Genomic DNA, 12,586 nt, shown 5'->3' on the forward strand with positions numbered 1-12,586 from the left:
TCAGCTGGTATCGCCGATGCATTGTGGGTAATGAAGTTTTTCGCTGTTTCCACGTCGGTGTGTTGCCATTTTAAAAAACTACACTTCCCTAGCAGCCAGGTCCCTCCACGTGGCTCGCTTTTGTTTGCAAACAAACTCGAAAGGCAGCGAAAGAAAGCACAAATGAGGAAAATTTGAGCATTTTTTGTTTAAAATCCACTTGTTTCGTTCTTTCTGTTCGTGTGGGGGGGGGGGGGGGGGCACACGCGAATACTCAACAGTGAATTAAAAAAAACAAGTAGTTGTTATTACTTTTACTTCATAACCCAACTTGAACCAATGTTCTTCAAGAGTATGTCACAGATTGTACATATATTTTTCAGGTAAGTGTGAGTAGGTGGAGCTGAGCCTGGCAAAAAGGGATGTCACAACTTCCTTGGCCAGTTGCAAAATATTTCTGAGAGTTCCTCACTGAATTCTACGAAAAGCTCTTGTTTTCAGGCCCACACTATAAATGGTTTTGAGGCAACTACAGGAGACGAACACGGTTTGTCATATAATACAATGGACAATTCCTTTAGTGGTTAAATAAGTACACAAGGGATTGTTGTTGTCATTACAGCCTCTTGTTTTCACTTAAAACCCCCTTGTCCATTCTAACCACTTTCATGCCACAGTAGATTGTCTCCCTCTGCTGTTCAGTTGTGGCAATACCTGATGGAATATTCAAATCTATTCATCTCACCTCTCCAAATGAACTTTATAAACCACCCAAATGACGTCACGGTCAAGTTTAGTCGCGCGTGCGCATTTGTGCCTCACGTCACCTCGCTTAGCAAGTTAGCAATGGCTCCAGCGAGGAAAAAGCCTCCCGGCAACGCGTCTCCCCTGTGGGCGACATTCCAGACTTTGTGGATGGAAAAACATTTAATCCTCTTCAAGACCGAGTACACCTTTTTAGTGGTGTCTGTTTTGTGGCTCCTAGAAATTGGGATCAATGTGTGGGTCATTCAGAAAGTGTCATGTAAGTAGCTCGGAGCTAGTTAGCATGCTATTGCGCCATTCCCTTTTTGCGGACGTGTGTGCATGCTACAAGGCTAGCCTTAGCTTCAACATGAAGACACCCACCTGTCAAATGGAATTTACAGTCGACGCATGGCATTCCTTATGACTACGCTTGTGTTGCGTCCTTCAAATGTAGACCTTTTTTATTTCTTAATTTTTAAATGATCTAGCATTAACGATTAGGAAGTGACATATTTATTTAGTTTGGGACTTCCTAACTTTTGAGAAAAGACATTTTAACTTGGATTTTTTTTACAGAAAATATTTTTTCTGGTCTCGATTAACAGTATTAATAATAGTAGAAATGTTAAAAACGTGCAGTTTAGTCATTCGGCTGTATGAATGGCATTATGTAGATTTAGGGGTTTATTTGTACATTCATAAAGTCAGAATCCATATGCTCATCACTATACCTGATGAACAGATACATCGTTGAGGAATATCTTATGTTTCAGAATCATCTACACAGTCTATTCTGCCCCACTATCATTGTTTAGATCTGAATTAAGCAACTATGAATTCACGTCTAACAAAAATATCATCTGACCAATTATTAAATGTAAAAAAATAACATCTCATATTTATGTGTCAAAGAAATGTGTTGCAACAATCAATGACAAGCAAGTTAAGAAAAAGAAGACAATCCAATTACACACCTGCACCTAGCCCACCAGTGGTTGTTCACATACCTGTGTAGAAATTAATAATGGGATCTTTTCTCAAACTTATGACCAGTCGTTTATCACACATTTGTGAACACCTAAGTCCACGTGTTGTTGTTATTTTAATTATTGAGAATCTGTTAGATGTATTGACAAGTTGGCGTATAATTCCCTAATACTAGTTTCTACTGGGTTTTTTTCCAGACACTGAGATTGATTGGAAGGCTTATATGGATGAAGTGGAAGGAGTAATCAACGGTACCTATGACTACACCAAGCTTAAAGGAGACACTGGCCCCTTGGTGTAAGTCCTCCTAGACTGTTGGGAATTGAAAATGACAAAATGCAGAATTGAAAATGGACTTCCTTATTATTTCAGGTATCCGGCCGGTTTTGTATACATCTTTACTGCTCTTTACTACATCACCAGTTCTGGAGCCAACATCCGCTTGGGCCAATACATTTTTGCCGTGTTCTACCTCATCACTCTGCTTTTAGTCTTCAGAATATACTGCCGCACTAAAAAGGTGAGTTTAAAAAAAATAAAAAGTGGCTACATTTATCACAAAGCTTCATAATTTACTAAAAGAGCATTTTCCTTTCTCTGGTTGCAGTATTTCGAACTAATTGCTGTCTATGGCAGCCAATCAGTTAAAAAAAAACATCTGGAGGAACCATAGCGCTAGAGATAATGGATAAAATGTTTTTTTTTTTTTTTTTTTATAAATGTTTTCCCTAGGTTCCCCCCTATGTCTTCTTCTTCGTGTGCTGTGCCTCCTACCGGATCCACTCGATCTTTGTACTGCGTTTGTTCAACGACCCGGTGGCCATGATGTTGCTTTTTGCAGCGGTGAACCTTTTTATCGACGGCCACTGGTCCTTGGGATGCGCCGTTTACAGGCAAGTGTTGCCTTTTCCTATATATTGCCTGTCTGTGAGTACGAATGTATGTGTCTGTAAGTATGAAAACCCAGTAATTCAATTTACAGTCTAGTCTTCCTCTCTTTCTGACAGTTTAGCCGTGTCTGTGAAAATGAACGTGCTCCTCTTTGCCCCGGGATTACTTTTCCTCCTGCTCTCTGAGTTTGGTTTAATGAGGACAATACCCAAACTTGGTATATGTGCGAGCATACAGGTAAATATTCTATATTCTACGCTACATGACATTTGCTATCACCCGTCGTCATTTCTAACCTTTGGCAATTTGCAGGTCTTGTTAGGTCTGCCTTTCCTCCTGGAGAATCCCATGGGCTACATGAGTCAGGCTTTCGATTTGGGGCGTCAATTCATGTTCAAGTGGACCGTCAACTGGCGCTTCCTGCCCGAGTGGCTCTTTTTGAACCGCTATTTCCACTTTCTTCTGCTGGCGGCTCACCTGCTGAGCCTCCTGCTTTTCGCCCTCCGTTGCTGGAAGAGGTGAGACACAAACTCAATTTAATAAAGGACACGATGTATGAAAATGTTATTCTTATACGATATATATACTTCTTCTAAGGCCTGCGGAAAGCCCATTGGAACTCTTAAAGGAGCCTGGCAAGAGGAAAGACCCAGCACCGAAAAACACAGCCAACCATATCCTTCATATACAACTTAGCCTGAGCTATTTGCGCAAACACAAACTTTCCTCCACATTTTTGTCCTCTTGGTAATGTGAAAACTGTTTGGCTTTACACTTTTCATTCATTTCCACGTCATTAAGTTGCAGAGATTAAAAAAAGGTGATTGTGATGTAGTGTCAGCTCAGTATAACATATGTATTATGTCCATGTTTTTTCTATCACACCACAAAGTTCTTCAATTCCACCCATTTTCTACATATGGCCCTTAACAGCCAATCACAGATCGTCCTTATCCTGTTCACTTCCAACTTCATTGGCATGTGCTTCAGTCGCTCATTGCATTATCAATTCTATGTTTGGTACTTCCACACGTTGCCATACCTGCTTTGGAGTGGAGGACTTAAAAAGATGGCCCATCTGCTCAGGTGAGGAACATAAAAAATGAAATTTCAACACACCCACAAAATGTGATGTAACAACAACACTTGGGTTTTAGGGTCCTCATACTCGGTCTGGTGGAGCTTTCATGGAACACTTACCCTTCGACGTGCAGCAGCTCAGTAGCCCTCCACGTGTGTCACCTCGTCATTTTCTTCAGTCTGTGGCTGAGCCCTTTTCCTCCGACTGTAACGCAAAGAAAAGCACCAGTCAAGGACAAATGCCAATGAGGCATATTACAAGTAGAGGTGTGTGTGTGTCAGTGCATCCTCTCTCGCAGCCTAACGACTCCTGCGCACTGGGCTGGACTTTTGGTTTTGTTTTGTTTTCCCCGAGGAGCCTTGTTTACCTCTTAGCCGTATGCTAAAAGTGACAAAAGCTAACGGAGTGTGTCCACCATCATGCAGGTAAGAAGAGAAAGATTTGGATATTCAGGTTTCATTCTTTGACTTATGATAGAAGGAAGGGATGTGTTTTTGAAATTTGTCACATGATATGTCATCACTAACCTTAGGTGGTCATTGATGCGATCAAAATTGAATGGCTTTTGGAAGAAGAACTTTGCAGTATAACAGAAGAAAACATGAGTGAAGTACATCACGTGTTATAAGAAAATGCATCATAGGTGGTATGATTCAACTGTCAAGGAAATGAGTGCAATCAACCAAATATACTTGGAAAACTTAAGTCAGAAATATATCAGGTTCATTTTTTACTCATTTGGTAGAATGTCAAGCTGCATCCTAATCTGAAAACTAAGCATGATGTCTTCTTTTTGAAGCACTTGCAGTAGTAGGTCAAACTGGTTCTGATCAAACAGTTACTGCACGTAGCTAGTAGTAATCTGGGGATGTAATAGAAACAACTTATCAGCACACAGCGATGACCGAAACAGGTCACATTTTGTAAATGAATATAAAAAATATGAAAGCAATCATTCACTTTTGTGTCTTATCTTTTTCGCGTCGACAGTACAAAAAGGAGTCGAGATCTATAATATTGGGAGTTTATTTTCCCAAAAAGTTGGTTCCCTTTCATAACTCAAGATTTGGCACGTTAAAATGTTTCCTTTAAAATGACATTGAACGTGGCTAAGGCATTTATGTGATTTGCATACAAGCATTATGATCTTAACTGTGTGCCACTGAGGACGGTAGACATCCAATCATGGGTCTTTTCATCCTTGGATGTGAATTTAAATAAGTTTATCACCGGTTGACATCAATACACTTAACCCTGCCGGACCTCCTGGTTCAAATGGACTGGACATCTATCGCCATCAAATGCAGACAATGACTTACGATGAACTTGGCACGTTGATATTTTCCGTCACATGGTTGAAATGGAAAATGGGATCTGGCTCAGCTTCCACAGAGATAACATAAATCCCCATGAATCTATCTCACATATTATTGGGATTATAACACAGCATGTTAAATTTGATGTTCTCATCCCAGTGGCGCAGTAGCAGGAACAGTTGTCTGGCAGCACCCCTCAGCCCAGCTAGGTCCAAGCCCTCAGGCAGGTCCAGGCCACGTAGCCAGAAGTCCGCTTTAGCCGCCACCAGCTCCCACTCCATGAAGTATCCGGCACAGCGGTGCTCCAGCCAGGCCAGGGCCACCGCGGTCGCCCAGCTGGAGCCCTCCACGTCGTCCACGGCTGACTGACAACTCACCTGAAGGTAGGGCGGCTCCAGCGAAGGACCCCCGCCCACGTCCGTCTCCGACCCGCGACCGCTGTCCGCCTGCCCGGCAGAATTGCCACCCGGTAGTTCTAAAGAGCCTTCCTCGCAGCCGGGGAGATCCGGGCAGAAGAGTACGGGGTCTCGGTCAGACGGCTGTCTTCTGCGAAGTTTGGGTTCCAGCATCAACGGGGTGTCGTCTGGTGTGTGGTGGAAAGGTGGCGCCGTTTTTTTGGCGAGGGAGCATGAGGAGGGTGAAAAGGTGACGTGGTGATGACCGGGAGGTTTGGCGGAGGAGGATAACGAAGGAGCGCTGGGGGACGCGCAGCGGAAAGGCGGGCTGAAGCTGCGACGGTGCAGGCTGTAAGGGGACGCCCGCTTCAGGCGGTCCAAGGAGATCTGGACGCAGTTGGCGTACATCTCGGTGAGCAGGAAAGCCCCTGAGGCCAACTGAAGGCGAACCTGAGAAGAAAAAGCTCTGGGGTTGAAGAAGTTGGACTTGTGAGGTTCTGCTGTAGACTCACCAGAGGCAGGTAGTCTGGAGCTTCATTCTCAGTTTGTTTGTCATTCTCCGCAGACAAGCAGTGGGACTTGAGAGGAGCCTGACGTCCCGATGAAATTGAAGACCTGAGTCTGCCAAGGGGACCCCTGGAAGAGTTGTACTATTGAGGATTTCATGTGGACTCCACTAACATCGGGCCCTCATTTCAGTGCTTGAAGCGATAGTATGAGAGTAGAAAACATACTGCCCCTTCCACATTTTGGGATCTTACAATATTAGTGACACGAAATTACCTGGTCCCAAAGAAACTCTCCATCGACCTGCTCTCGACAGAACGCTGAGAACGAGTGGACGACGGGCCCGTTGTTACTGAGGCGCCACCACTGAAGGCACCTGAGAAATCAGTTTGATCAAAATAAAGTTCATTTGGATAGGTTTACTCTAAAAGGAAGTGGCGTTGATGGCAAAAGTGTTCGTAAAGGCTAAATATTAGGACAACATTTGTTCTAAAGATGAACACTGTGCTCTAGAAAAAAAACATTTTTGAATAGCAACTGAGAACCGTACATATTAAAAAAAGCACTACCGTAGATTTAAGGGTGAATTTAAACACTAATTTCTTAAACAGGCTTTGTGTGATTTAAAGACAAGGTGGCATTAACATATACGAACTGCTGGGCATATAGACAGCACTTACTAGAGTCCCAGGATGCAAGGCTACACGGTGAGGTGGGAGTATCATCTCTGTCTGAGAGAAAGAAAAATGGCTGATGTCTCGGCAAAAAAATAATAATAGAAATCCATTCTGGCTACCTGTAGAGTTCCAGGTGTCCTGACCCTCTTCGCAGTCTCTGCTGATCGGTCTTCTGCTCACACCTGCAGAATAAGTTTCCTGCTTGCGACTGCTTGACTGGAAACTGCGACTGCTTCCCAAAACCAACCCTAAAGTGACACCATTTCTTACGACCCATATTCATCAGACAAGTATTAGTTTAGTTTTAGGAGGCTAGATAGTTAACGAGGGGTCTGCTGTTCAGCTTCAGCGAATTGGCACATATACGTAGGCAGGCACACCTGAATTTTGGACCTCTGAGCCTTCCTGGACGCTTTTATTAGGGTTGCTGTCAATGATGGTGAAGGTCGTATACATGGACGTGATGTTGCAATGTTTACTCGTCTGGATGGCCTTCACACGATACCGTCTCGCCGTACCTAAAGACACACATTGGGAAGATAGTATCACCATACGTAGATACGAGTACGGTTATGGTTCAGTTGAAACTCAACCATGTCCTGTTTGATTCTCCCTCTCGGCCATTCTCTCAAAGTCTCTTATTACAGAGCGAGCGGTCAGCTGGTGAATGATCTCCTCCCAAGATTCCCTTTCTATTCCTCCTCCTTTGCTTCTACACCCTTCCACCACTGTTGCCCTACGGTCATCAGGGGCCAAAAGGTGGTCCAGGTTCACGGTGACCTCCCAGGAAACGGGTCGACCGCCCAGGAAGCCGTGAATGAGGGAACGGCATTGGCCCGGCGGGGGATCCTCCAGGGGAACTCCGGTGAAAAGGTACTCTGGGTCTGTGAAGTTGTCCCAGTCCAGAGGAGAGGCGGGGAAAAGGAGTCCACCTATCAAACAAATATAATGTGATACAGTGACTTTTTTTGTATATCTGCCAACACTAGTAAAAAAAAAAAAAGTGTCCTGACTCATTGACACCAATACTAAACACAAAATCCATTTGAACTGGGATGCCTGCCACTGAACGATCATGTTTCATTGCCGGTGACAACGATTGACGTCCAATCCATTTGGACAGCAAGGGCTGGCAGCGATCCGCATTTTTGGATGAGGCAATTTGCAGAAACTCACTGGAGTCGTTGAGGCTTCGGTGTGAAAGCGTGTCTGGTGGCTTTGTCTCCCCGTCACTTTCATCCAGCCTTCCGCCCAGAGTTTGATCGAAGGAGACCCTTTCCAGAGCTCTCCTGAGGCGATGCATCTCCAGCTCACCCTGCGGCGATGAGAAGCTTCTTGCTGCCATGCTAGAACGGGCCAGGGATTTTTGCTTCCAGTGAGATTCCTCACGACAACCTCCTTTCCCATGCTGTTAGAACGAGAAGAGTAAAACTAAGTGTTACGAATGTAATTAAGAATTCAAAATTGAAACCGTCAAGGTCCGAATGTTCACCTTTTTCCCGCCGCTGTCGGCTGAGAGGTTCTGCTGCCAACCCCTGTCAGCCCAGCGGGACAAAGACGACCTCTGTTCTGGACCGGGTATCTTCTCGAGACCTTGAGGTAAAGATCCCGTGTCCAGGAGCGGCGCAGGAGACACGGGGTCAGTCAGACCAGCCCGGCTCTTGGCGTCAGAACTTGACGAGGCGTGGACGTGTGTGGGGAGACTCCGTTCGCTGCTGAGGGAGCAGTGAGTGAGGACGTACTGCTCCTGGATGTAGGATCTCTCTTGGATTCTCATTCTCACATCGCTGGGCCAGTCCACTTCCACACCTGTGATGTGCAAATGAGGAACATGTGAGCCAATGTTTTGGGTTTCTTTCCTATGGAAATTAACCAGAAAACTCTCACTCATTTGCAAGCCTAAATGCAACGCACTGGGGTGAGCGTCTTTGGCGCAGGAGAACTCGGAGGAGATTTCTCTGGATATTTCCTTCAGCGCCTCCTCCAGGTGGTTACCCTCAGGACAAATGACCGCGGGCATGAGCTCAGATGTTGGAGGTGAGGCGTCGTCATTTGTCGGGCCAAAAACGGAGCCCACCGATGCATTACGTGTGCGCTTGGAGACGGGATCTTGACACTAAAACATAGTTGTGTTTTTTTTTAGAAAGTCGGCAGAAATATACGTTCGGAAACAATAAATCACAGTTTCATGACAAATTGTGTGAAAGCCAAAAAATGGTGATAGTTTAACTCGAGACAGGCTATCCTTGCTGCCATTTTGTTGCACAAGTGTTTTGCAAAACTTCACACAGCCTCTGTAGTCACCCTAAGAAAACCATGCAGACAATTGTCTTACCTCTGTCTTTTTGGTCTTAAATGTTGTCATGTCATAAAGCGTGCAATATCCAATAAGGCGGTTGCCCGGGTAAAGCGCGGGGATTTCATTGGGTGAAAGAAGAGCCTCCATGTTTTCAGGCAGGTACCAGTCAATCCGCATATCCGTCAAAACAGGCTCCAGGGCTTTTTTCAGAGACTTGATGAGCTAATAACAGATATGATGTCATAAATCACAAGTAGAAGCAAATATTGATTAACTCAATCGATGGTGCCTGTGGTACAGACCTTAGGCTGAAGTCTTTCTTCCTCTTGTAAAAATTCTGTGGTTCCTCCTGTGAGCTTGGCAACACCTTCCAGGAGCCGCCTACATGCTCGGGAACCGAGGCCCAAACTGAAACATCTGCGGGCATTATGGAGAGAGACCCTGCATCTCATTGACCATACCATCGAAAACATGAAAGCATGGATGCTTCATTTGGTATAAGTACAAATAAACCATCCAAAAATGCTAAGTTTCAAATGGTGCAAGAGAAATACTTTCATAAATATCCACACGATGTGAGGAAAGTCAGTGTAGCAGCAGAATACTAATAAGGCATAAATGGAGTTATTGTACATTGCTGGGGGAGGTGGGGTGGGGTTGGGATTTTACTTTTATTGCATAGGAGAGCACTTAACAGGATTAATGGGCGGGGCTGAAATATACTCTAGCCTTTTTCTCATTTCCCCCCTTGTGGTGAATTGGCCTCAAGATGCACACACTTTCCACTCCATTTCCACGGAGTCCAGGATTTTGCTTACTTGGCCTTTGAAGCACTTTGTGGTTCCAATCAAATGTGTTATAGATGCACAAGTATCGACAAATTGCTCGATTTTAATTGGATGTCAGCACTATAACCTTTTAATAATTCCTCTATACACCAGAAATGCTGTCACGGAAACAATTTGGGTTCGAATAATCAGTTGCCACTGTCTGCTGGGTATGTTTATGATGTATGTTAATGAACTGTTTTTTTTTTGTCTGAGGAAATAGCACGCATCCATACCTGCCAGCGCAAGTGTTTCTGCGCACCAGCTCCAAAACTTTAGCCACGTTGTTTTTGGAGCCGTCTGTAATGATAAAGACCTGACGAGGGTGCGTCCGCTGGATAGGCTGCTGATACAGCCAGGACAGCGTCCCAAGTAGGTTGATGCCTCGCATGTCCGCTCTCATCCTTTGAACATACTCATGGGCTTGCATCAGTGTGACCTGAAACACAAAAAATTGCACTATCAGCTACATATAGGTAACCAAACCAAAGTAGGTAAACATCAACTCCAAGGTAAATTGACTGTTCTATATCTTATGCCCCCGTGACACAGTAAGGGAAGAAAGTAGTAGTAATTGAATCAGAGCTTGTGTAATAAAGCCAAGGTAAACATGCACACATTAGGAGCAGCCTCCAAATGGGAACAAACACAGCTGATTGGAGGTTCTGAAAGGACACCTTACTGGCGTGTTGAAAACGTGCAAAAGGTCACCATATGGTCAGGTGAGTGTGAAAATACTGTTTATCCTGGTCTCGATTAAACCTGATACTCTACTGCTAAGGCAACCCATAGAATTGACCTATTGCCTAATTAAAGCCCAGCCAGATTCAAACGCAGCGTCCTGCGCGACTGGAAAACATCTGCCCTTAGGAAACACGATCCCCAAGGAACATGATCCGTCAGCGAATCAATGTTTGCTGCCAGCCCTCTTAGTTTAAATGGATTGGACGTCTACTGGTGACAAATTGGGTTGAAGGATGAAAAGAGCTACACGATTGGAGATGTTATCATTGTCAACACCACTTGGAGAATTAACAATCCAAACTAACATCCGTGCAGAGTTTGCTGGCTGTGAACAAAGGTTTCATGGGGGTGCCGAAGCCCACAACGTTGAGCAGTGTGCCGGAAGGGAGACTCTTAAACGCCACTGCCAGGGCTTCCTGGTGATACAAGAACAACACATTTAGCAATTGGTTTTAGTAGAGGGAAGGAATACTGAAATATATTGCATATTAATGTTTGACAGATAAAGGCGCACTCACTTTTACGCGGCCGATGCCGTTTCCGTTCATGTTGCCACTCCAGTCAACAAGGAACAAGATTTCTCTGGTGGCTTTGCTTAATTCTAGAGGTTCTCCCAAGAAATCGGGACAAAAATTAAGCATCAACACCGGGTTGTTCAGGATGTCCTTGTGGTAGCGCTTCCGTACAAAGTCGACCTGCACGTGCAGTACATCAAATGCAATACAGTTTGCATGAGGGAATAAACGATGGAGAAACTGTCACACGGAACTGCTAACCTTTTTCTCGGGTTCGGGATCTTTGCGGGTAGAGCGAATGAAATCCCGTCGTGAGAGGATGAGCTGTCCATACTGGCTGAAGGAGAGCCTTCCTTTCTCTATGATGACAAGTGGGCTGTGTGGTTCTTGAAGAAATCACATTAATTGTTAATAGAAAACAATATTTACGGAGAAGCATGAATAAAGCTTTTTTATAACTATTTGATGATTGTCATTGTGTTAACTATACAACACCATATTGAGTTCGATAAGAGAAATGTTCCTTAAGTCTGCTTTTTATTATGGAAATAGTTGCCACCCACACAACTTTATCAACCCATACGCAGAAAATATACCAACAAAAACCCTCCTCTACTCACCACTGAGGTGAAGGATGATCTCTATGTGTCTGTCATAGGAATGCTCTTGGGCTAAGGTGATATACGTGGCGGAGGCACTTTGGGCACTGGGGTCAGCATCTGCTCTCAGGGCATGAGTGGGGCTCTCCAGTCCTGAGGTAAATTAAGAATAAGAAAGACAGGGAAACTCATTGAACAAAAAGGGGGCTGTGGTCCAGGAAAAATGTACCAGCCAGCAGACAAGCTCCTCGAACCAGCAGTTGGAAGTTGAGCTCATAAGGAGCCAAACTGGCAGCTGGACTGGTAAAGATGGCATGTGCACAGTATTGCTGCTCAGAATCAAGAACCCGGTCCGCTTTTCCTGAGGTGCCGCTAAAACAGCTGGTTGGAGAGAAGAAGGAGACACAAATGAGAAGGATTTAAGAAAGGTTTAGAAAACTCCAAGTCATTTACACAAACTAGACACGTCACTACACTTGCCAAACAAAAATTTTAAAAAACCTTTTACTTGATATCAAATTGTAGACTAATTCTTTATGGGGCTGGGGACTATTTTTGGTAATAAAAAAAATGTTAGTTAAAAATAAATTAATTAATCAAATTAAAATGAATAAAAGACTTATGGACCTGATAAAACTCTGTGGTTGATTTTTAATCTCATTATATTGAAATGAGTTCCCTGTAATGTGCTAATATTGATGAGTAGTCAGTGTGGTTGTCAATTTTGAGTACCCGGTTTCTTCCGATCTCCCCCCTGTTTCACTCTTGCTTGCAGTCATGTGCGTGACAATGGGTGTCAATATCGTTGGGTAGACAATGTGGATCGCTCCGTTTTCTAACGTCGGCAGTTCAACTGTGGTCTTCATAATGATGGACACTACATCCAGTGGACCTATCAGTCCTGTGGCCACAATGAAGGTGTTTCTTTCTAGATCTTCATCCAGGATGAGGTGCCCTGCAAGAAAAAAGAAATAACAGCTCAAAAGAACAAAAAGATTCAATTGGCATGACTACTTGAACAC

The 12,586-nt window shown here is 44.2% G+C and overlaps 2 protein-coding genes across 6 annotated transcripts in view; one reads left to right on the plus strand and one right to left on the minus strand.

Annotated features, from left to right (window-relative positions):
- Positions 1-768: 768 nt before the first annotated feature.
- On the plus strand, positions 769-4,021 carry alg3 (ALG3 alpha-1,3- mannosyltransferase). The gene is made up of 9 exons (XM_077615476.1): positions 769-1,003; positions 1,911-2,010; positions 2,086-2,233; positions 2,446-2,606; positions 2,721-2,841; positions 2,917-3,122; positions 3,202-3,277; positions 3,545-3,690; positions 3,762-4,021. Exons 1-9 carry the CDS (start codon positions 826-828, stop codon positions 3,931-3,933), a joined length of 1,308 nt encoding a protein of 435 aa, XP_077471602.1. The 5' UTR covers positions 769-825; the 3' UTR covers positions 3,934-4,021.
- A 674-nt stretch (positions 4,022-4,695) lies between these two features.
- Positions 4,696-12,586, minus strand: part of vwa5b2 (von Willebrand factor A domain containing 5B2) — a 28,234-nt gene continuing 20,343 nt past the window's right edge. For 3 of the 5 annotated variants that reach the window (XM_077614929.1, XM_077614928.1, XM_077614927.1), the window contains exons 10-28: positions 12,297-12,519; positions 11,794-11,945; positions 11,586-11,717; positions 11,227-11,351; positions 10,969-11,145; positions 10,756-10,866; positions 9,943-10,145; positions 9,182-9,296; positions 8,916-9,101; positions 8,468-8,696; positions 8,073-8,389; positions 7,757-7,988; positions 7,174-7,512; positions 6,961-7,098; positions 6,700-6,828; positions 6,584-6,634; positions 6,180-6,279; positions 5,909-6,032; positions 4,696-5,846 (exon numbers count right to left, since the gene is read on the minus strand). In XM_077614929.1, coding sequence (XP_077471055.1) covers positions 5,106-5,846; positions 5,909-6,032; positions 6,180-6,279; positions 6,584-6,634; positions 6,700-6,828; positions 6,961-7,098; positions 7,174-7,512; positions 7,757-7,988; positions 8,073-8,389; positions 8,468-8,696; positions 8,916-9,101; positions 9,182-9,296; positions 9,943-10,145; positions 10,756-10,866; positions 10,969-11,145; positions 11,227-11,351; positions 11,586-11,717; positions 11,794-11,945; positions 12,297-12,519 — 3,824 coding nt within the window. In that variant the 3' untranslated portion in view covers positions 4,696-5,105. The remainder of the gene's footprint in view (positions 5,847-5,908; positions 6,033-6,179; positions 6,280-6,583; positions 6,635-6,699; positions 6,829-6,960; positions 7,099-7,173; positions 7,513-7,756; positions 7,989-8,072; positions 8,390-8,467; positions 8,697-8,915; positions 9,102-9,181; positions 9,297-9,942; positions 10,146-10,755; positions 10,867-10,968; positions 11,146-11,226; positions 11,352-11,585; positions 11,718-11,793; positions 11,946-12,296; positions 12,520-12,586) is intronic. The other 2 variants (XM_077614930.1, XM_077614931.1) reach the window with 2 other exon arrangements.

The sequence above is a fragment of the Stigmatopora argus genome, chromosome 12 (genome assembly GCF_051989625.1).
Source record: "Stigmatopora argus isolate UIUO_Sarg chromosome 12, RoL_Sarg_1.0, whole genome shotgun sequence".
Taxonomy (NCBI): domain Eukaryota; kingdom Metazoa; phylum Chordata; class Actinopteri; order Syngnathiformes; family Syngnathidae; genus Stigmatopora; species Stigmatopora argus.

Coding starts and splice junctions, on each gene's coding strand:
- alg3 (XM_077615476.1), top strand. CDS start 826: ATGGCTCCAGCGAGGAAAAAGCCTCCCGGCAACGCGTCTCCCCTGTGG. Junction 1,004..1,910: donor GGTCATTCAGAAAGTGTCAT/GTAAGTAGCTCG, acceptor GTTTTTTTCCAG/ACACTGAGATTGATTGGAAG. Junction 2,607..2,720: donor TTGGGATGCGCCGTTTACAG/GCAAGTGTTGCC, acceptor TCTTTCTGACAG/TTTAGCCGTGTCTGTGAAAA.